Source organism: Archocentrus centrarchus, chromosome 5, assembly GCF_007364275.1.
Source record: "Archocentrus centrarchus isolate MPI-CPG fArcCen1 chromosome 5, fArcCen1, whole genome shotgun sequence".
Lineage (NCBI taxonomy): Eukaryota > Metazoa > Chordata > Actinopteri > Cichliformes > Cichlidae > Archocentrus > Archocentrus centrarchus.
In genome coordinates, this window is record NC_044350.1 from 25520483 (window position 1) to 25543905 (window position 23423).

General features: G+C 39.9%; 1 protein-coding gene across 8 annotated transcripts; it reads left to right on the plus strand.

Annotated features, from left to right (window-relative positions):
• Positions 1-1237: 1237 nt before the first annotated feature.
• Positions 1238-22191, plus strand: LOC115779810 (ras-related protein Rap-1A-like). 8 transcript variants are annotated; one of them, XM_030728637.1, is made up of 8 exons: positions 1238-1345; positions 8492-8580; positions 10833-10901; positions 11217-11273; positions 12389-12529; positions 16633-16776; positions 17065-17196; positions 21128-22191. In XM_030728637.1, the coding sequence occupies exons 2-7, from the start codon at positions 8524-8526 to the stop codon at positions 17152-17154; spliced, it is 558 nt and encodes a 185-aa protein (XP_030584497.1). In that variant the 5' UTR covers positions 1238-1345; positions 8492-8523; the 3' UTR covers positions 17155-17196; positions 21128-22191. The 8 variants fall into 8 exon arrangements, with proteins under 8 accessions (XP_030584497.1, XP_030584499.1, XP_030584498.1 ...); XM_030728639.1 differs by having other exon boundaries at positions 1260-1345; positions 8487-8580; XM_030728638.1 differs by lacking the exon at positions 1238-1345 and adding an exon at positions 1458-1598 and having other exon boundaries at positions 8487-8580.
• Positions 22192-23423: the final 1232 nt, after the last annotated feature.

Here is a 23423-nt window from a genome sequence, read left to right on the forward strand (position 1 = left end):
CTGAAGCTGATAAAATCCCAGAACAATAAATAAAGATAAGAGAAAGCACAGGGAGACCTTGTATAATGCTGCCTCTTAAATATTTCATTGTGAATGTTAGCAAATTTGTGGACCTACCTAAGCAAAATAATTCAGTTTTGGGAAGCTGAAATGCTTCTTTTTTTTTTTGTTGAAACAGTGGCACACAAAACATGCTTAAGTGATTAGTTTACTGTTAATTTGTTGTGTCAGCTGTCAGCTTTACATTGGCTCAGTCATTAAAGGGAGTGGGTTATTTTTTATATTCACTGGACTTTATGAGAAAGAAAAAAGTGAGTGAAGCTGAAACCTGTTTTGAAAAGTATTTTTTTAAATAAACTTATTTAGTTTTTTTTATTTTTTAGGTTGGTGTCAAGTGGTTTCCATGGCATAAACTAAGAAACTAGGAGATGTTGACTATTTTCTCATGTCAAAAAGACATTGAAGTCTAATAATATATGACTGGTGAAGTTTTAAGAATCAGCTTTAACAGCATTTAAAGAAAAATACTCAAATTTTATGTGTCCTCTTGGCTCTTACGAAAATTCACTATGGTTTCCTATGGTTTTTATGCAATGGTAAAACCACGGCTATTGCATAAAAAAAAGCTGCCTTTTCACTTCAGTGACACTGGGCATGGCTAGACAGTGCTGCCTTTTCCATGCTCAGCGTGTCAAACTACACGATTTGCATTTCGGTCCTTTAGCAAATCAAGCCGGCTATTATTAAATCTTCATTTTCACCATTGTGCAAATTTAGATCTCTCTTCTGATGTCACCACAACACAAGCATTTATCTCCCCCCCCAAAAATCTAGACCAATTCAAAAGTGAACCACAAACTGTTTCGTACAGGCACCCCTGAAGCAATAACCATGGTAAAACCATGGTTATTGCATAAAAACCACAGGAAACCATGGTGAATTTTCGTAAGGGCGGGCTCTTGAGACTTAATTTAGACTTTACCTTACAAAGTTTGTAATATTAGTGAATAGTGATGATTTGGCACAGAAAATTGGCTTACTTTATTCATTTTGTTTGCATTTTTGCAGTTTTTCACAGATTCCACAACTACAAAGTGCTCATCTTTGAGGACTGCTTAATGTTACAATATACGTTATTTGCTATATAACAGTTACATGTGTGTTTGTGTTGGTACTTATCATTATCGTGCAGCCCGTTATCATGCAAATGACGCGGGGCGCGCGGCCGATGTGTCATGCCCTTTTAAGAAAAATGAGAAACAGCGGGGAGTGACGTCTGCAGCGCGCACAGGCCGGAGGCAAACTGACACTTGCGGAGTGGCGAGGAGACAGCGAGCAAGATACGGTAAGTGCAAAAAGCCAAACTTTACTACGTGCTAAATGCGGTCGAATAATAAGTCATTTGCACGGGACTACGTACAGCCGACGCTCGCGTGGCGATTAGCTGATTCTTCAGTGTGCACGCTGTGTGTGCCTGTGTGTGTGTCTGTTTTTTTTTTTTTTTTTTTTTTTTTCCGCTGGATAAAGGAGAGGAATTGTCCGCAAGTACATACCGGAGTGTGCACTCCCATTTTAGTCAAGGCCAGACGGAAGGGCAGGTAACGTTAGCTGTGGCTTTCCCGAGAAAATACGCTGTAATGCGGCTTGATTTAGAGCTTGCCACGTCTTGGTTTACTTGCTAATACTAAGGTACGGTTGATTACAGCAGGTTTCTGACAGACTGGTTGTGTTTTGATAGTGCGCAGAGGTCGGGAATGTGTCAGCTAGTTAGCTCCCCTGCTAGCGAGCCGCAGCTAGCGGTTTGTGAAGTGTCGGCGGCCCGCAGTAGGCAGTTAAAGCTAGCTAGTTAGCGGCGTTTTGCTAACGAGCTTGATAACGGGACTTAGGCTAGTTGCTGGTTTGAAACTCGACTGCTTGCGGACAGATGCCGGCCTCACTCGTGTGGATTATAGATTATGGCATTTTAAGGGTTTATCTGTAAGCGGGCTTATGATTTGACCAGAATTTGATTAATATTGCTGGAGCTGATGTTGTAATAATCACACATCGACAGTGTTGCTGTATGCTGTAGTCCGAGCCACAGATTGCTGGGACTTGGCATGACCTGAAGTGATAAGCATATGCCACTGCCTTAAGCAAATTAGATAGATTCACAGTGAGATAACCAAAGCGCTCAAATGACTTTCTCTTGTCTGAGTCCCAGCTACATGGCAGCCTATTGCATGTCATTTCTGCTGCAGGGGGTGTGATGTGAAGCAGGAAAGGTGTGTGCCCCATCCTTTAAACTGTAAACACACGACAGGGCAGCTTTATTAATAACAGGTCCTTACTTTCCTAATGAATTAGACCTTGCTATAAAGAGGCTGACTGCCTCAAAGGTGCATTATTTCACTTTTTGTTTATTGAAATTACTCATTTGCCTCAATCTCTGTTTAAAGATGACACACATATTATTAACCCCCCTCCTCTTCCCTCTTAGCAAGCAAGCAAGCCTGCTGTCAGGATTCTTGAACAGGAACAGAGACTGGAAGAGGTTATTTTAGTAGGTAGCTACTCCTTTTCCATCCTATCAGCATGAAGTCTTTTTGCGCTTAGGAAAGAGGATGTGGTTACAGGTCAGGGCCCCAGTAACAGATACATTTGGCTGACAAGGCTTGTCAGTTACAGGTCTTTGTCATAATTAAGTCACAAAAGTTTGTGTGCCTCACTGCGGTTTTGCTCTGACTCATGGGGACATGCAAGGTTGTAGTGCATAAGAAAAAAAAAAAGAGATGTATAACTAGATTATGGGGTCACTGGTTCATTTTATGTTATTTTGTAAGAGAAGATTGTAACAAGTGTAGTTACTCAGAAGTCTCTATTTCTTGAATGATGTTAGTTCATTATCAAAGTTTTTCTTAAGAAAATATTTTATTCCAGTTACCTCTGTGAAAACATGGCAGCTATTACACTGGTGGTAACTGTTTATTTTACAAGCTTGTAAATTCTTAATTTCCTGGGGCTGTCTCTGAAAGAGAGCTATGTAATTTGGCAGTAATTATAGGAAATTACAGACAGGTTAAAGTTGATACACTTCAAACTAATTAATTCCACTTAATTTTCAAGTTAGTTAGATAGCAGGGTGTGGAAATCTGTTATAAGTGCAGTTTCCAAGGCAAAAATGCCATTTAACATGGGTAAAGAATAAAGTTTGATATGATGTCTCATATTTTTTTTTTCCTTTCATCCCAGTCTTGAACTACAGCTGCTTCGTACCTTGTACCCTGCTGTAATGACTAAAAAAAGATCTACAAAGTTTTCAAGGAATTATCTGGACATTAGTAGAAAATAACTTTGCTGTAAAACCTGTTCCTCCTCTATCTATACCATAGTTTATGACTTTTTGTCAGGAGCCTCTATGTTTACTACATATCCATTTAAAAAAATGTTTTTTCTCTGCTCATGTGGTGTGAACTGCAGTTTTAGTTGAGGTAATGTGCTGTCAAGCACTTGTCAGCATATTAAAAACACCCCTAAGAGAAACTGTTATCTCACCCTAAACCACAAGTAGATTGTTCTTTTTTGTCTAACAGCATAGCTCCTGTAATTGACATGTAGGTTGACGAGCAAGCAACAACCCGCAAGAGTTGGTATGGCACTGCTAACATAACCAGCGGATGTGTGGTGCATGTTCACTATCTGCACTGGGTGGAGGATACACAGGGCAGCTGTCAGTCATCCCATCCTGCTGAGTCAGTTTCTGTGACAGCTTCATTGCTGTTGGATTAGTCTGAGTAAATCAGGAAATTGTGGGTCCTGAGAGGTTGTACTTTAGCTGAACAGCCTCCTGTTCTCTAAATTAAGTTTTTTAGTTTATCCAGACTTGCATTCGCTGCATGCTCTTGCTACCGGCGCCACCTAATCCAATTCCCAGCCTTAGATGGATACATACCTTTGGCTGTAGAGGGTGAGTGATGCAGTGATGTCATAGAGGAACATGTTTTTTGTGGCATCTGGCCTTCTCCCGCTCCTTATTTGCTGGGGTTACTACGAGAGCAGATTAACAGCAGTGGTGTGTTTGTTTTCTTGGGAATGACAGTGTGTAGTTGAGGGCAGTGGAAAGAGAGGGGTTTGGTTTTAAAGGCTGATGTCCTTAAATGGCCTTGTGTGTGTTTGTGGGTATTGTGAATGTGTTGGCAGGCTTGTGTTATGTGTAGTTTCCCTGTTGTCATGCAGGCAAAGTGTCAGAATGAGAGTATCCTTTTCACTCATTTTGTTACCTTTTTGCAAAACAGGCTGCAGGTAGCTGGAGGCTGAAGGAAACAAAAATCATGTCGCTGGCTAATTAAATTTAAAGCTGAATTTCTCTGAGCTGTAATCAACAAGTTCATTTGGGGTGGAAAAGGTGGCACCAAGCCCAGCGACTCTTTAGCATGATTAAACACACACAAGCTAAAAAATTTGGTCCTTCTCCCAAGACTTTAATAGTGGCAGTGCTTTCTTTTAAAAGTGGTTTATTGCCCCTCATTTGTAGTTGAGCTTCAGCATCAGTTCACCAGCATCCCACCTGACTGTTTTCAGGCACGGGCATTCATAATTTATATCAAAGTTAAGGAAAGCAAACAGATTCTAGATTTAAGACCTTCATTTATTTTCAAGTATAACAAATTATAAAAAGACAATTAATGATGGTGCATGGGCATTAGTTTTGATAGAGCTATAAAATATGATTCAATAAATAAAGGTATATAAAAATGTAAAATGCCACACATAAATTGTTGACATGTTGTTGTGATTTTGGGGAAAAGCTATGTTTCAGCCTGTTTGCGCATGCATGGATGGTTATGAAGCTCCTGCCTGAAGGTAGGAGCTGAAACAAAAAAAACTGAACTAAATCAGTGCTGCCAGCAGTGCTAATTAGTGAGAAAGTGGTACCTGGGTGGCTGTCGCCCCTGTTTACCAGCTGTAGTAATTTGGCTGGTACTGTTTTCATCCGTGAGATTCTGTGTGCGCAAATCATATTGCAAAAATGTGGTTCTGGTGACAGAAGATGTAGGAGTAACTACCACCAAAGAGGGTTTTAGGTACTTTGCCTGGTGCTCAGGGCAGGTTCTGCAGTGTGGCAATGTTGTGTCACAGCCGTACAAAACTTGAGGTGTGTACAGGGTTTTTCCTGGCTCAAAACAGGCCAAAAAAACCAACAAAACAAAAAAAAACAACTCTTGATTAGTCCACATATAGTTAAGAAAAAGGGTCTGTGTTACCTTACTTAAGAGAAGTCTATGCATTTTACTGCTATTTCTGCCCATTTGATAAAGCAACAATACGTTCTATATGAGGGGAAATCCCCTGTTCGGGCTGCGATTGAAATGAAGGGTTTGACAGTTGTGGTTTGACTTATTTAGTAAGACAAACCATGAGATTGCCTCTCTTCCCCAACTTTATGCCCCGTTCTGAATTATTTTTAATTTGCAATGTATTTATAGTTGAATATCCCTCCGTTGGTGTAAAATCAATCTTTTAGTGGTTGGGTGTGGTTTCAGTTCTCATCGGCAATTCAGCTAGTTTTATTTCCATCACACGAGGGTCTGTCTCTCCCTTTTTTTTTCTTTTTCTTTTTTTTTTATAAACATTTGTATTTTTGCTGTGGTAAGCACCCACAGTTACACAAAAGGGAAACCATAGCTCTATCAGTTCTGCTTCCAGTTAGGTAGGTGGTTACAAAATTTTTAAAATGCCAGTAATATTAAACCTAACTCCTTCCCAGTATTGAAAATAAAGTGAAAAACCCTAAAACCCGGTGCGTAGCCCTTATATTTCCATTGTCTACTGAAAAAAACATTGCATTGTCTGAAAAAAGGGGATGTGAAATTGGAGAGAAATCAGCAGTAATGTTAAACTAGTCCAGCAAATGAGAAGACTATTTTTAACTTTGTGAACAGCACACTCTTATAGGAAACAAAACTGTGGCGACACCTCATCTTTTCTGAAATGAGTTCCTCTGCTAATATTAGAAGTAATTATTACAGTACTGAAAACTGCAGATGTACATCCCTATGAATCCAAATCTGTGGATTTTTGTTCTAGTAGTACTTTTATTTATTTTTTCCTTTTGCCTCTCCAGTGAGTCTTGTGCTGCAGTTGAACTGTAACTCCACGGTCTTGTACTACAGCTGGCAGTCCTTGTTCTGCTCTGCAGCCTTGATGAGCTCGGTGTAGTGGCTCATAGTCCAGTTCTCCACCTGCTGCATGTTCTTGTTAGTGTCTCTCCAGCTTACAGCAGCTCTCCAAAGCAGACCAAGGACTGCTGTTGCCAGCTGTAGTCCAAGACAGTGGAGTTGGAGTTAGACTTTGGAAAGAGTTACTTTTTGGAAAGGCAGCTGAATGATTCTGAGCATCAACCTGACCACTGAGTCAGTCCTTAATGAGACTTGAGACAAGAAGTGCCAAACCAGGCTGACTGGTAGTGACTAGTCTTTCGAAATGAGTATCTAGTTAGTTGAGGATGGTGTCATTTTGCTTGAAAGGATGATTAAAATTGGTGTTCAAAAAGGTGGTAAAATGCCAAAGATGGGTATTTCAAGCTAAAAAATGACATTTGATTATTTTTCTGGGAACTGTTGGACAGAAACATATGGTCCATAGGCTGCAAACTGAGGTTTGAAATGTTTACAGTAGGTTTATTTTAACTGTATATCCTTCAGAGATGTTTAAAGATGGGAGGAAGTAGTTGGAATTTGACTGCGCTTTTTGGAGGAGGAGCCATTCTCCATAACGACCTCTGAAGAAGGCACATAATAATCTAACTGCCTCTGTCACAGAGCGAGCCACTGACGGCATCCTTCTTAGCAGGGGTCAGTCCACAGCGTCCACAGTGAAAACATGACGTGCACATTGTTGACAAGTGAAGTCTAGCCTAAATCTAAGTGTGACATTGTGTGTACTACATTGTATATCTGTAGTTGTGACACTGTGCATGCACTTGACTTTGTTCTTGAATGCTGAGGGTATAGCGCTGCATGTTTGCATAGCACTCATGCAACGCTGTTATTTTGAAAAAAAAATTTTTTGTCTTGTCGCCCATTGCCCCACCACCAAAATTGTGGAAGGAGAACTTCTCTTTGAATGCAGAGGATTAGAGAATATGAATTATGCACACTCCAGCCTGTCCCACATGGTCCCTGTTTGTGATTGAAGCTGGAGGTCCTTGGTCCTTTGACCACTCCCCCTGAGAATTTCTTTGGCGTGTCCTGTAAAAACAGCAGTGCAGAAGAGGATCATCTGCTTCCAGAGCGGCTGATTATTGGGGTTTTGATGTTTGCAAAAGAGTTGATTAAGTGAGGCTATAAAGTTGTCCTTGGGACCCAATTTCAGCATGCACATTAGATTCATTAAAACCTTATCTGGCAGTCAGGTGATGGGTGTTTGAAGAAACCTGAAATTAAAATATTTTAATTGTTCTCCAAATATAGGCTTACTACAGCTTGTATTGATTAAGAAAATGGTTTATATCTCATGCTGAATGTCCTTTTTTTTTTTCTTTTTTACTTTAGTTAGACAAAATGTTTCTTAGATTACTGGGAAATCCCCTCTTTCTTAAAATGTTTTTTTTTTTTAAACCAGTTTTTGTTAATATAGGTTTAGTGTACTTAATTATAATAGAGAGATTTGTGTGCAAGTTCAAAAATAACTAAGATTTCTGCCAAATAAGGTACCAGACTGATTACTTTCAATATACATGGAGTTTTTTTTGCTTACTGCTGTGCGTAGACACCCATCAAAGGCCCTTTCTGAGCCAGGAAAAACCCTGAGATACTGTTTGATATGAAGTTGTGTCAGTAGATAATCAGAAATCCCCACTTTGCTTAGCTACATCTAAACCCTTCTGAGTCTGTATCCCAGCTTGTAGTGACCCAGTTGGCTACCCATCTGACTTTATGCCACAGTGTGTGCCAGTGATTCGTAACCTCCTCGTTCCTTAAAGGGATATTTTTGATTTCACAATTTCCATTTTCCACTCCTCTCAGCTGTTTTCTGTCATAAGCCAAAGAGACTGCCATCATATTGCTATTTTTTCAAAACCAAAAACTGACTGAGTGACTAATGAATCTGAAAGCAGGGTGTGTTTTGGTGTGTGAAAGCCAAATGATTGTGTCATTACGACGAATATCTGCCAGATCCGTGTATCATCTCCCCTTCGGTTCCCCCTACACATACACAGCACAGCTGGTTTTTGTTAGAGAGGGGTCACATACTCTTCACCTCCTCCACCCTGAAGCAGCTCTGCTTATGGGTGTTCCCTCTATTGTTGTCCTGCTTCTCCTCTATATCCTCTAGGAATGACTAGAATTCTCTCTTTCTGGAGTGGGAAAAACTCAAAAGACCAGACAGGAAAAAAATCTCTTTCTTGAAAAGAAAGTTACTCTTAGCACAACTTGCTTTTTTCCCCCCACTGTCTTTTCACACCTTTTTGTTTGTCCAATTTCAATTTTTCCCTGTTTGTCCAGTGCAGACTGTTGGGCTGTCCAGTGAAGCAATCCCGCCATGCGTGAATACAAGCTAGTGGTGTTAGGCTCTGGAGGTGTGGGCAAGTCTGCTTTGGTGAGTATGGCCTTCCAAACCTCTTCCTTCATCTCCTTGCCTCTATTACCCCTGCCATGTGTTCCCTAAAGACTTTTTAGATAATAAAACAGCAAGAGGCTTTGCTAGCTTTTGAAGGAAACTATGCGGTAAAAGATTAATTATGGAGGATTATAGAGCACAGATGAAACTGTCCTTTGACTGTTTTTCCTTAAAGGGTTTATTGATAACATGCTTGTTTACTGATGAGTGTTTAATCTGTTTCCAAGGCCTGTGTTGTTTATGTCAGCTGTTTGCTGCATGCATATATCTTAATAGATGATCTGTTGTTTAAGATTCAAAGCGTGTCAGTTCAAAGCTAGTCTGTGTTTGTAGGTGTAGAAATTATGGCCAGCAAAATGAGTGCCGATTGAAATTTTTATTTTTTATTTTTAATACTATCAGTTTACAGCAGTGATGTATGCTTCGTATGCTTTGCTCAGCTAACTTCAACCAGGTGTCAGGTTAATTCCTCAAATAAAAAAGAGAGAGAGAGAGAAAAAAAAGAAACGTAAACCTGCCACTAAGCCAGTGCTTGGACATCTAATAAGACCCCGTTTACACGAGAACGTTTTCAGATGAAAACCCAAAGTTTTGATGCGCTTCAGCCTCCCGTTTCAGTGTAAACAGGTGAAAATGCTACTTTTTGAAAACAGGGGCACTGGCACATGCTCACTATGGTTGCAGCTCCTATATCCATACCACCAACTTGTGGCCTGGCAATAGGAACTGCAGTGTTTTCGACGTCTTGCGTTTCCATGTAAATGGAGATTGTTTCTAAACGTTTCCATTTGAACGTGTCCCTTTTCGAAAACGGCAAAACGACACTGTTTCCCCTGAAAATGCTCTTGTGTAAAGGGGCTTCAGTTACAGTTAGGTCTGAAAATATTTGGAGACACATTTTCATAATTTTAGCTCTGTATGCCTCATCATATTTGAAATAAAGCAACTGAAGATCAGAAATGTTTGCATTAAACCTTTTTTTTATGCACAGGCCTCTGTTTTTCAGATGTAATTGGACAAAATAATATAACTATTATATAAAATGTTCATTTATAATACTACCTAAGTCTGGAACCCATGAACATCTCCACAGACAGCTTTTTTTCTTTGTGATGCTTTGGCAGGCCTTTGCTCCAGCTGACTGTAGTTGTTTGTGGATTTTTCTGCCTTTTAGTTTTGTCTTCAGCATGTAAAATCTTTGCATGATCGGGTTGAGATAATTACCTCGAGCACTGCTGAATAACTGTCTTCTTTTAACTTTCAAAATCTCCTTGGTTGCATTTGCGGTATGATTTCAATTTTTGGCCATCTGCACTGTGAAACTCTGTCCCGTCAATGAATCTGAGCAGACAGTATATCTCTGTATGCTTCAGAGTTCATTTGGCTGCCTCTGTCTTGTGTCACATCACCAGTAAACAAGAGTGAGTCACTGCTATTGGAAGCTATGCATGCTAATGCAGTTAGACTGACATCATGGTTTCACAGATGGAGTTGTATGCCTCATTCCAATCCTTTTCCATACTTGTTTCTTCACATTATTCTCGTACTGAGTGATCAGTTTCATTTGGCCAAATAATTCTGTTTCCAGACTGGATTTCTAGATGCTTTTTGGTAAAGTCTGATCTGGCCTATAATATTGTGTTCTATATGTATAAGATTGTTGTTTACTGTGGAAAGGATCTTGTCATCATTTACCATTGTTTTCTGTGCATGTCTTTTTTTTTTTTTTAATGAAACCTGTGCAGATAGAGCATAGAACAATTTTGATACCTAAGCCACATCGATAATAATGCCATGATGGAATCTGGCTTTGACAATGGAGCCTTCTGGGCATTGATAAACTAAATCAGTTTTAAGCAGAAACATAAAATTACACATCCATATACCTCAAATTGGTGTCCAAATGTGCAATCAGTGCTGCCTTTTGTAGTATGCGAGGCTCCAAACAGGTGAGCTCAGAGAACATCACTGGCCAATGACGTGGTGATTGTAACATACCTACCTGAATGTGTTTTTGTAAGCAAAAAATGGTCAGAGTGCAGATGCGTGCAGATTTAACTGTTCCAGTAAAATGTGTTATGTACACGGGTTTTGATCATGTGTCTGTCACCATTTCAGCTGAACTTCATGAACACCCTCATGGTCATAGATGGCCAAAGTACTAGAAGACTTTGACTATATTTGTCATTTCAGACGTTTGACATTGGCTTTCTTCGTGCCTTCTCTTACAGACAGTTCAGTTTGTACAAGGAATCTTTGTGGAAAAATATGACCCTACAATAGAAGACTCATACAGAAAGGTGAGTGTCCTGTGAGAGGCAGAGCGCTGGCTTGAAATGAGCTGATTGTTAGCAGCTGCTCCTCAGGTTCACATCTTTATTGTGCTTGGGAATTTTCTCATTCAACTCCCCTCTTCACTCTGTTTCCTTTCTGATTCCTGGTTTTCATTCTTTGTCTTTTTTTCCCCCTGACTTTATTCTACTTTATAGTTACTTTCATCTTTTTTCCACGATGTTAGCTGCATCTCTCAGTCTTTAGTGTATACAGAATTTTAAACTACGAGTTCTGTTTGGTTTGACCTGAAATTACTCGAAGTTGCATGTTTTTTCTTACAGCAAGTGGAGGTAGATGGACAGCAATGTATGCTTGAAATTCTCGACACAGCCGGCACAGTAAGTAAACTCACTGCAGTTGAAATCGGTCAGTACCCAGCTTTGCTGTGTCTATACTCTCCTCAGTGTATTTTGAGTGAATATAGGGCTGACTCAGAACAATCAGAGTACCCATCAGCTATTGTCTGATGATTTGGTTTCTTTTTGTTTGTTTTTTAAAAGCTAAATTGATTTCAGTCAGTAGTTGATGCTTTGCGCACACACTGTTTAACTGCATTCAGTCAAATCCTGTTCAAACGCTATTAGTCAGTGCTACTCGGGCTCAATTACAGGAAAAAAAAAGGGGGGGGGGGGGCTCGATGAGATTTTTATTAGCTGAAATGACATCCAGTTATGGGATTCTGTGGTGCATTTCTTGGTGTATCCATGTTTAAGGTTTTAGAATATTTTGTTCACCAATCTAAAATTAGTCTGACATTCTGGGCCCCTGGTTAAGTGCCCCTCTGCAAGAAAATCCCAGGTTGTATGGCAGCTCTGAAATATTTGTGAGAACTGGTGACTGAGAAACAGATTTTGTGTTGCTTTGTAGAAGCCTCAGGGTTAAAAGGAGCCGTCTCCTCATATTTCAGTGGTATGATGCCTTATCCTAGAGATGTGCACAAGCAACACATATTTTTTTTTTAGTGTGCAGTTTGTCTTCATTAGGCCCACATTGTATTTGTGTGTGTGTGTGCACGCATGCTGAAAAACCTGATAGACATCCAAGAGTTGTAATACAGTATGATATTGTTTTTGTATCCAATGGGACTTCGACCAGCCAAATTTCCTCCATAATTATTCAGTTTATAAACATTTCTAAATAATAAAATGGTGCTCAGTTTCATTGAGGCACAATGTAATGTCCTCAGATTGCTTATTATTTTTTTTATTATGACAAATAGACCAAATCCCAAAGAGATAATGTAGAGCCAGCACACCTTTGCTTGACAAATGATTTGATTATACAGACTCAACCATCTTGCAAAGTTTGTGTGTGAGAAGATTACTGTAATCATCAAGCTGATGCATCGAACTGACCAGTTTAAAAAAAAAAAAAAAAAATCTGTATAAATTATGTGAAATGTTGGAAGTTATGTGGCAGAGCTCATAACTCGTCTCCCCCCTTCCCTCTATAGGAACAGTTCACAGCAATGAGGGACTTGTACATGAAGAATGGCCAAGGCTTTGCTCTGGTATACTCCATCACAGCACAGTCCACCTTCAATGACCTCCAAGACCTGAGAGAACAGATTCTACGAGTAAAGGACACAGAGGATGTAAGTATACCATACACTCACATAAGCTTACAAGCATGTTTAATAAAGCATGCATAATTTCTTCAGTTTGTGGCTAAAATTTTGTTTAATCATGTGGGTTGTAAACAAGAGTAGTGGCAAATAGTACAGTTGGACCTAACGCCCTGTGTCCGTGGGCTCAGCCGCCTACATTTTTCCAGGGACCTGATTAAACTGTTGCCATGGATACTATTCAACACTGTAATCACTCTGTGTTATGTCATTAATTACAAACTTGTATTATCTTAACATAACATAATCAGTGTCACTGAGTTATGTTTATAGAGTGTAAACAGTGGCAAACTTGTGTACTCTGCATAACTGAGTACTGATTAATATTAACATTGTGTGTGTCCTTGTGGTTTCATCAGTGTTTATCATAGAGACAGAGCACTGGTGCTCACTAAGCTAAGAGACCAGTGAAAAGGAGGGGACTATTTTGGATGTTAAAGCCTTACTTTTTTTTTTTTTCTCTTACCCCCCTGCATACTGTGTGGTTTTCTCCATCAGTTGTACCTCACAGCGACACAGCAAATAAGAGGATGTGTCATCTCATTATTTTCCTTGGTTGTTGGTCAGCAGCACGTCTCCAGTTTTCTATATCTCTGTTAAACTGTGGGCTGCTGGAGTGAGTAAGCCCTCCATCCCCTCTCTGGTCGAGCTGATCTAAGATGCCCTTTTTTGGTGATCTCTTGAGGGAATGAATACTATAGCCCACCCTCTTGGTTTTTCTTCCTCACGTCTCCCTGTTCCCCGTCAACCATCTATAAAGCCCCTCTCTAGCCTGGAGCAGAACTTTTGTAGCTCTCTTTTTTTTTTTTTTGTCTTCCTCTTACGCGCCTTACTCTATATCTGTGCAATTATTCTGCTGCTTTTATTTTAACTGGCCTTTTCAGCTTCTGTTGCATTCTTTCCCCCCTCTGTTTGATGGCCAGCTTTGTGGTCTTAATGCGGTCTGGCACTCTGTGTGGGTGATTGGACTGTCAGGGATGATGTGCAAGGAGAGCCTCAGCTCATCAAAAACTCTGGGTTGTGAGGCTGTGGTTCTTCATTAGGCTTTCCATGGTTTGGGAGCTGAGGTTAGCCTCAGGCTAACAGATGGATTGCAGGACTAGTGGCTCCTCGACATGCAAGAAAACAGCTGATGTTCCTTTTCTTCTGGAAGTGTGTTCCCTTTGAAAATATCATCCAGTTTAAAGAGTTCAGCTTATCTGGCTATTATGGCCACTCTGCCAGCTATCAGTCTACTGGTCATTTGAGCCCTTACCTATGATAGCCGTGATATCTGTTTATCCTTTTTTGCCCCTTGCAGGAATGCACGACCGAAGGAAATGCTTGACATGTTTTCTTTTTTTCATCCAAGAAGGCAGATTTCTTATTTTGTGAAAGCTATCAAGGGGTTGCAGAGCTAAAGCAGACACTGTTGTTGTTGCTGCTACAGCTGTTCTTATTCTCAGCTCTGCCATGCACCATTTATTGCAAAGCGGGCAAAATGTACAGATGCATTTAATATTGCCAGGCTCAATTAAAAGGGCTTTTAATGGCCGTACGTTCATTGAACACAGTAGGGTCAAATTCCATCTCTTTAGAAGAGTCATTAGTGGTGAAAATAAAGTAAGTGAGCATCCACTAGTGAATTCAAAGCTCACTTCCTCCATTTCCTTTCACAGTTCTTATGTAAGAGAGGTCTTATGACTTTTCCGGGCCATTTCCATCACTGCCTGTGTGACAGGATGGTGCTAATGCCTGACTCCGTGCTTGTGACGTACTCTTCCATTTTAAAGGACTAACTCTATTAATTTTTGCTATTTTATACCCTCCTGTTCAGTGTTATCCAATCTTCAGTGTGCCATTGTTGGCGGGATAAGACCTGTCTGTAGCATGTTAATAACATCTGAATAAGATTCTCTGGGTTGTGTGGATTCTTCAAGTAGGCTAATGCTTCCTTGTGTGCTGCTGAGCATTTTTTTTCATCCCTGCATACCACCATCCTTTCAGGCATCTCACCATTCGTTTTTTTTATACCAGATTGACTCAAGAGTTTATGTTAGGAGGGCATACCACCGGTTCTCCCAGGACCCCTGGGAGAAGTGTCATTCAGCAGTTCAGTGTGAGGACTTGTTTAGATATCAAACATCAAGCACCAACCTCTGTGGGGTTAATCTAAACATCTCAGTTTCCTGTCGTCTGCCCCATAGAAAGGGTGCGAGAGAGAGAGAAGGAAGGAGAGCCTTGAAATACTCATCCTATATCTTACATTGTCTGATGGTACTGCTTCAACAACAACCCCTGAAAAGTAGACTTGTGGGTGGGAAAAGGTTTTGTGAGTGCATGTTAGCATACTGCTTACAAATATGTAGTTTTTCCATATCCACAAGACATGTCTGGGGGACATTTCTGGACCCCAAGAAGAGAGTGAAGGCAGGATTTCCCATGCATAGATTTATTTGTCACCACAAATAGCCTTCCCCAGCTGATATATTATTGGCGCCTCTTCTGCTGCATGCAAAACTTTCCACTAGTTGATTCCTAAGCTGTATCACAAAAACCCAGAGATCCTGAGAACGAACCCTGTGACAAAATCCTTTAACTCTTCCATAAACCTGGGCCTTGATCCCTTTTCTATCATCACATAGTTTTACAGTGATTAGTTTATTAAACCAAGTCTGAATTTTGAAATGCAGTCCACGCTGAATAAATGCTAAGAGACATCCACACACAGTCTCTCTGTGTCATATAATTCCAGAGAGCAGCTGGAGCATGGAATCCAGCTGAAATGTTCGAAAACATTCAGGAAGGAAAGCGATGTTATCCCGGCTGGGCGGGGCTGTCATAACTTCCTGTGGGCCAGCATTCTCCCTAGATAGCCGACCAGGAAACAGCAGGCAGGATGAGACGCATCCCGACACCCTGACTGCACCAACTCTGCCTATTTTGACAGTCAGGGATGACGTTTTGCCCAGAATATTCTGTCTTCCTCAGGCTTTTCTTTTTTTTTTTTTCTAATTTTTGACCTTGGTTGTTTAAAACATTTGACTGAGAGAACAAAAGAAGAAGTGTTGCTTGTTTGGGAGATTCCAAAACTAGCTGCACTTTATTTTAATGACTGTGGCCTCAGCTTTGCTTTCAACTTATTCCCATTTTAAAGAAACAAAATTTTAAAAATAAACCAACTTCCTCGTGAGTTCATATTGATTCTTTAATCTCTCTGGTCATTGTTGTGTAACCTAAATGATTTTATTTGCTTCCCAGCAGGGAAGGAAATCAATATTATTTTATTGATTATCTTTGTGACCCTCCAATTGAGGCTTCAGCTAGAAATGGACACTCATTGACTGTTAATCATCTCTTCACTCTTTTACTTCGGTTGTACAAATATTGCTTTTTACTACCTCTCAGCCCACCCAAAGATTTAACCCCTTTGCTTATATGTGCTTATATGAGTGGTGTGGCTTCAGTAAAAAGGCCTGCGCCTGTAGGGTTAGCTTTATTGTAGTTTAAATGTGGCAGCCTGAGTGAAATGAGAAAAAATAAATCATATCAGTTGGGGTACATTTTCAGTTGGGGTACAGCTATGTGTGCTAGTGTATAAGGGATTTCAGTATCTATACGGGTCTAAAATGTTTGAGTATAATGATATGCTTTTTAATGTTACATGACATAAACACCACTGAATTTATTTAAATTTGTCACTGATTATTCTACCTCAGGGAATTTTTTTTATAAACAAACAACCCCCCCCCCCCCCCCCTCTCTCTCACACACACACACACACACACACACACACACACACACACACACACACACACACACACACACACACACACACACATTTGAAGGCGTCGTTCTATTACTTGTGCCTGAGGTGAACCTGGGACTACACCTTCAGCCATGCGTAATACAAATTTAATATAGCTTCTAAAACAGCCAGCTGCATAACAGAGTAGAATTTGAGCTGTAAGGCAAGATGGATTTAAAGGAGTCTAAACACCCGTTTCTGTTACATGTAAAAAATAAAATACATGAACAAAGAACATATACCAGATGATGGGGAATGATTCACACACAGACCTGCCTGTCCGCAGGTGCCGATGATCCTGGTAGGGAACAAGTGTGACTTGGAGGATGAGCGTGTGGTGGGAAAGGAGCAGGGCCAGAACCTGGCCAGACAGTGGAACCACTGTGCCTTTTTAGAGTCCTCTGCGAAGTCAAAGATCAACGTCCTTGATGTGAGTACAACGACCCCTCCAGTAACAACTCAAAATATATTTTTAAAAAGTTGGATATATGTGTACTACTTCCATTAGCAGAATTTTATTTAGGACAAGTAACCTAAGGTTTATGTAAGATGTAGGTAATTATGAGCTTGGTCGGATTATACTTGATTCTCCAGGCTACATCCTGTTAAACCTTTTGTGTGTAACTAAATGGACGCAAATCCATTTAGTGATAAGTCTACGTGTGGCCACTCAAAGGTACCACAGAGTCACAACTTCAACATTTTTGTTTGCTCTTAGATCTTCTATGACTTGGTCAGACAGATAAATAGGAAAACGCCAGTGGAAAAGAAGAAGGCAAAAAAGAAATCCAACTGTGTCCTGCTTTAAAGACCCCTTCTCCCTCCAGCCCCTGCAGCAGCTCTGAGCCAGGTAGGGGTGTGTGTGTGTGTGTGTGTGTGTGTGTGTGTGTGTGTGTGTGTGTGTGTGTGTGTGTGTGTGTGTGTGTGTGTGTGTGTGTACAATCTCAAAACACATTAGTCTTAAATACCCATGCAACTGGCATCTTCACAACTTCATGATTCATAGACAAGCTGTCAGATTAGTGTTATGTAATGGCCTTGATCTTCCTCTGCTGTCTCAGATGGTACTGCATACATCAGTTATTGTTTTAGTCATGTGTGTTTGTTTGCATGCAGTTAAGTCAAATCAAATTTAATTTTACAGTCCAAAAAAAAAAATTGTCACCAGTGGTTACTGTCCCTTCTGAAGAACCTGTAGAAACTTAAGAGGTACAATTCAGAGAGGGAACCCCCCCTTTGGGCAGCTGCAGCTATAACAGCGGGTTTATGGAGAGACAATAGATTACACAATTACAGTCTGTGTAATAGAAAGCAACATGAGGTAACACGTGACAGGGCTCCCTGTGATTCATTTAACTGGATCCAGGAGATGTACTTGGGTTAAAACTGTCTGAAGAACTATTTCACGTGACAGCAGATAAGCCACACTGCTTTCTCATTAGTTCTCTTACAATCTGCAAACAACTTGACTTTTAATTGATACTGGTGACGCACAGGTCCAGTAAATATTTCTACAAATTCATCTGTGAATCATCCTCTAGAAGTGTGAAATACTTTAAGTATTTTTTTTTTTTAATTTAAAATCTTCATTTCTGTTGAATGAATGAGTCACTCTGTGATAACGAGTTTAATTTCAGACCTCAGCAAGCTGCAGCAGCTCGTTATATCTGGGAAATCCTGATCTGTCGGCATGTTGTTTCCCAGACAAATCAAAAGAGCTTCTTCTTTTGAAACCTTTTTTCTATAGCATTTTAAAAAAAAAAAAAAAAAAAACATTTTGACCAAATGCTGGTAATGAGGAAGTCTGAAAACAGTCGCGCTTATTTCTGTGATTTCCTTCCAAATAGAGAATCTTGTCTTTTAATTTTAGAATGGCCACAGGCAATAACTAAACTTTGTAATAGGTTGGACTATGACATGAAAACAGACTGGAGCCTCCATTAGATGTCAGTAGCCTAAAATAAGTTGGCCTTTATGTTTATGACCTCCTGATAACACTGAAACGAGTGAAACATGGAGATAACTGAGTCGGGCCTCATTCTTTCCAAACTTTGAAGGTAGTGAAGCCTAAACTGTTCAGAATGCTTCAAACTAGTTTGCATGGTGTCATTAACTTTCTCTCAAGGCTAAACTGATTGTACCTGCTTGCATTTGTAGTCTTGAATAATTTTTAAAATGGGTGTAATTGTGCGCTAAAAGTGAAAGAAGTAGATGCGTGACGATTAAGAGCTTTTAGGCAAGGTTGAATCCGGATCAGGTGCTGTACAAATGCAATGGAGTTGCTAGCTTTTGTTAAGTTGCAAATAATGTAATGCTTTTACACAACACTTTTTATGAGTGGTTTAGTCTGTTTTTGCCTGTTTTTGAAGCAGTTGCTGCCCAAATTTTTTCCAGCATTCTGTTTGGGCTCGGGGATGAAAGAGCTGCAGGATGGCACGTGATTGGGGAGTCTTGAAAACTGAAAGCTGGGTGTCAGTACAGCTGAAGTGTCCTTGAGCAGGACTCTGACCCTTGAACATGTTTAGGGGAAGTCTCCTTTTTGTGGACAAATAAGTTCTTCATAAAAAAAACAATACATTTAGTTGTCGGTGGCAATGCATTGGCATAATCATACCCCCACACACACACACACACACACCAAAAACTAATGTGCAGACATCCATAAAGCGTATAGATGAATAATAAATTACACACAAGGATATGTGATATTTTGTTCTAACAGCAATGCATATAACTGCAAAAAAAGCTTAAACAGTTTAGTTTCTTAGTTGGTGAGTGATATTGTGAAAATGAGCAGTTAAAAGAGCAAATGCAGCTCATATGGCCTCTTTGTTGTTTGAAATTAAAAAGGGAGTAGTTAAACAAGTGACAGTTTGCAACACTTTTTTTCCTCCTCTCCTTCCTTGTGTTTTTGTTAGTGTGAAGCACTTATGATCTGTTAGCTGATATTTTGAGCTATGTTGTCAGAAAAAAAAAACCCTTATGTTGCCAAACCAACAAGTAACACAGCCAACTGCAGAGATTTTACATCTACCTTCTTCGGTTACTTTTAACTTCCAGGGTGGGAGAATAAAACTTTGATATTGCAGATAAAACCAGATTAGTGAAACAGACAGTGCCATTGTGGCCAGCCCAGACATCAGGGTTGCTAAACCACCCACTGCGTTCCTTGTCTGAACCCATCTGTGTGGTCAGTTAGAGGTCCACAGTGTGTGAGAGTGGGGCCTCTGTTAGCATGCCCCAGGGTGGCGTCAGCACCCCCACCCTACCCGACTGTCACGCCGGCCAGCCCAATGAACCAGCACTAACGGGATTTCAGCCTCGCTGTTCCACTGCTCACAGCACACCAGCTCATACGCTGCAAGAGAGAGGGGATACAGTGCCAGCCACAGACAGGACAGAGAAAGTTAATGGGACATGTCAGTTTGTGGCTTTTTTCCAGCTTGCTGACCTCATGAGCTCATGAACTTTGAATCTCTGGGTTTAGCTGCCACTGTATTCACTGGGAGTGGGATTTTCAGGGAACAGATATCTAACATGATGGCAAACTGATGGCATATTGACTTTTTGGATTGTTTGTTTTTGTAGTCACCCCCCCCCCCCCCCCCCCCCTCATATTATAGGAATATGAGAGTAGACCGCATGAACATTTGCAATAAGAAAGATTACTGCAGGGCGTCTGTTATTGCACTTATTGTGGGACGTAACTTTTAATCACAAGGTGTATAAAATATTCTCAGTGGCTCTGTCAATAAGTATATGTGGGAAATGTTCTCAAATGCCAGCTGAAGTGAAAAATGTGCTGTTTGGAAATGCCAAATATGCCATGGCTAGTAAAAGTCAAAATATCTGCTCTGAACATGATCCTCTGCACTCAAGTCAAATGCCCTCACTGCCCCACTGGATGGTAGTGTGGCCTACAAATTAGCCACAGTCCTGCTACTCCACAAGTCACCTGGGCATGCCCTTGCAGTACCCTGCATATACTCCCCTTATTTTTGTATGTGCTCAACCCTAATTTTGCTGTTGGTGTGTTACACACCAGCAGCGCTCAGTGTCCAACCAGACAGAATTGATTTAATTGCTGTAGCTATTGCACAGCATGAGCATGAACTGAGAGATCAGTCTGCTATAATGGCACCTCAACAGTGTTTAAAGATCCCAAGCAGAAGTTTAACAGACCTCATCACACGACTTTTGGCACAAGAGATCCCTTGATTGTTCCTAACTTCTGATCAGCTGACATAAGTCACAAAATGGTGATCACTCAGCTTTCTGAATCCTTTGGCACTGAAAGTATCTCTGAGGAAAATGGTGCAGGAGTATTTCTCTGGGCTTCCTCTTGAACTGCTGGCTTCACTTCCTGCTCTCAGACTAGACAGGCTAGAGTTGTCAACTATTCCCAGAGGCTTTGTGCAAAACATTTGATCTCTTTTCCAAGGCCTTTGGTTTACATGGAGGAAAAAAAAAAAAAACCTAAGAAGTTTAAGAATGCTAAACTTTGAATTAAGGGTCCAAAAAAAGCAGGCAAAGAAGTAGGACAAAATGCTTAAGTGGGGTTTTTAAGAGCTTTAAGATTAGATTCATACACAGCATTCATGCAATGATCAGTGCTTGTACTTTAAAGTGGTATAATACATGTTATATGCCTCTACATTTTCTTTCTAATGAAATTGCAACACTTGTAATGTCATTCAGTAGTCATTAGAGGGCACTGCCACTATTTTCTTTCTGAGGGTTTGTGTTGAGTATGCAAGGACTGACAGTGTGCTGTCTTGCAGAAATGCTGTAATGAAGAACTGTTGCCCTGATTGGAACGTGCCAGCATTCCAACAGCCCTGACCTCCCCTTCCTCCATCAGCCATAAACGGTGAATCAGCTGACCGAACTGCTCCAATAAAAGATGAGGATGATCTACATCAGAGAGAATAAAGAGAGAAAGACAGTAAGAGAGAGAAGACTCTAATCTCTTGCCTCCGAGGACCTTCCTCGGTGTCTAAGTGTGAACACTGAATGGACAGTGTCCACCTCTGCACCAACAACAGCACCACAAACTGATGATGATCTGATTAAAATGCAGCCTCTAAACGTTAAAAAAAAAAAAAAAAAAAAAAATTAATAATAAATAAATAAAATGTCCATGAGCTGCCTACGTGGCCAGCCCCTTATTTTTATTTTTTGACAGTCTAACATAAGGAAAATAACAGCATTTAAGAAGGAAAACAAAGTTAGAACTTGGATTCAGTATTTTTCATCTTTTTCAATATTGTATTTGAAAGACATGGAAGTTGACCTCTTTAGTTGTATGATTATAAATATTCTTCAAAAAGAGCATGAAAAAAATGCATCAGTTATTACGTGTAGATGTTTTCAAGTGAAATCAAAGTGGAAAAGTGAGAAATCTTTTATAGCCATACACCTATTCTCCATGCCTGTCATGTCAGTGATGATAGATCAAGGTCTATGATATGTATTATTATTATTATTATTATTATTATTATTATTATTATTACTATTATTTTTATTAATTTTTTCTTTGTTTGCCCTCTTGTTCATGGACTTCTCTTCTGCAGATATCTCTCTCTGATATGACTTAATTTTATACTCAGTCACCGGGATTTCATAACTCCCATAATATATTCTAATGCCATTTTTTTGCATAATAATGCTTCAAAAAAATGGGTCTTTTATAGAAGAAATATGGGGAAAAATAAGGATTGATTTCTATGTCTCTTGAAGCTGAAATATATTATACTAAACCAACTCTAATAATGCTTCTTGTGTTTTTCTGTCAATGATGTTCCGGCTTTTATGGATTATTAAAGTACATTTTAGTACATTTTCATTATACTGGTCAATGTATTTTTGTGAATTAAACTTTTATTCAAAGTGGATTTGACTTATTTGGGAAATGTGAGATTAAAAGATTTTTTTTTGTTTTTTTGGAATTTTATATTGAACAAAAAATGTATGGGGATATTTTAGTAGTGGTAGTTGGTTACCTATTAATTTTGAGTGGTGAAACTGCGCTATTATTCCATTATGCTATTTGCTTCACTCTCAATGGCCACTAGGTGTCAGTATATGAACACGAATGACACGGAGTGGATACCTCATAGAAACTGTCTCAGTACACCAATGGAAAGCCTGCAGCAGTACATTATAACATAATTTTGTTTTTAATCGGATAATCAAACTGCACACAGTGCATCTTCAACATCCTTCTTCACACTGCTGTGAACATTAGGAAGTGAAAGGATGGCCCATTTTTCACACCTTTTACTCTGAGCTCCTACAGCCTGGTTTTTAAAAGATGGGATTTTCTGTGATCTCACTGATTTCCAGTGCAAAGTAAAGATCAGGGATATAAATATAACAAAAGATGAAAAGTTAAGATGCATTGAGTGGAGGTGAAACAGAATAAATGTGGGTTTTTCTAACAAGAAAATACGTGTTCATACTGCTTTGTTGAGCTGAGGTGATTGCAAACTTCAGCCTGACCTTTCTTAACTATTGTGAATACAGCTTCTGATCCATAAATATTAGAAAATTGTGAAGACCCTCACTTTTTCCAGTTTCCTTATTTTCAGCTCTACATTTTCACATACTGCTCAAAAACAAAAGAATTAAGGAACATTTAGAAAACACATCAGATCTCAGTGGGAAAAAAAATGCTGGATATCTGTACTCGTAAGGACTGGTAACAGAAGGATGTTCGATTGAAATGAAAATTATCAGCCGACAGAGGGGCTGAATTCCAAAACATCCCACAAATCAAAAAGAAAAAACAATGCAGCAGGCTAGTACTCAGTAGTTTGTGTGCTTGTAGTATGGATGCCTGACCATGTCGGGGCATAAAGATGGATGGTGTCCTGGGAGGTCTCCTCCCAGATCTGGACCAGGGCATCACTGAGCTCCTACAGTCTGAGGTGCAACTTAGTGGTGTCGGATGAACCGAAACCTAATGTCCCAGAGGTGTTCTATTGGATTTAGGTCAGGTGAGCGTGGGGGCCATTCACAGTGGTATCAATTCCTTCATTTTCCAGAAACCTCCCGCATACTCTTGCCACACGAGGA

What these genes read in the sequence shown, in the direction of transcription:
- LOC115779810 (XM_030728637.1), top strand. Translation starts at nt 8,524, where the DNA reads ATGCGTGAATACAAGCTAGTGGTGTTAGGCTCTGGAGGTGTGGGCAAG. An exon ending in TTCTCGACACAGCCGGCACA is followed by an intron (nt 11,274 to 12,388) that starts GTAAGTAAACTC and finishes TTCCCTCTATAG; the next exon opens with GAACAGTTCACAGCAATGAG. An exon ending in CAAAGATCAACGTCCTTGAT is followed by an intron (nt 16,777 to 17,064) that starts GTGAGTACAACG and finishes GTTTGCTCTTAG; the next exon opens with ATCTTCTATGACTTGGTCAG.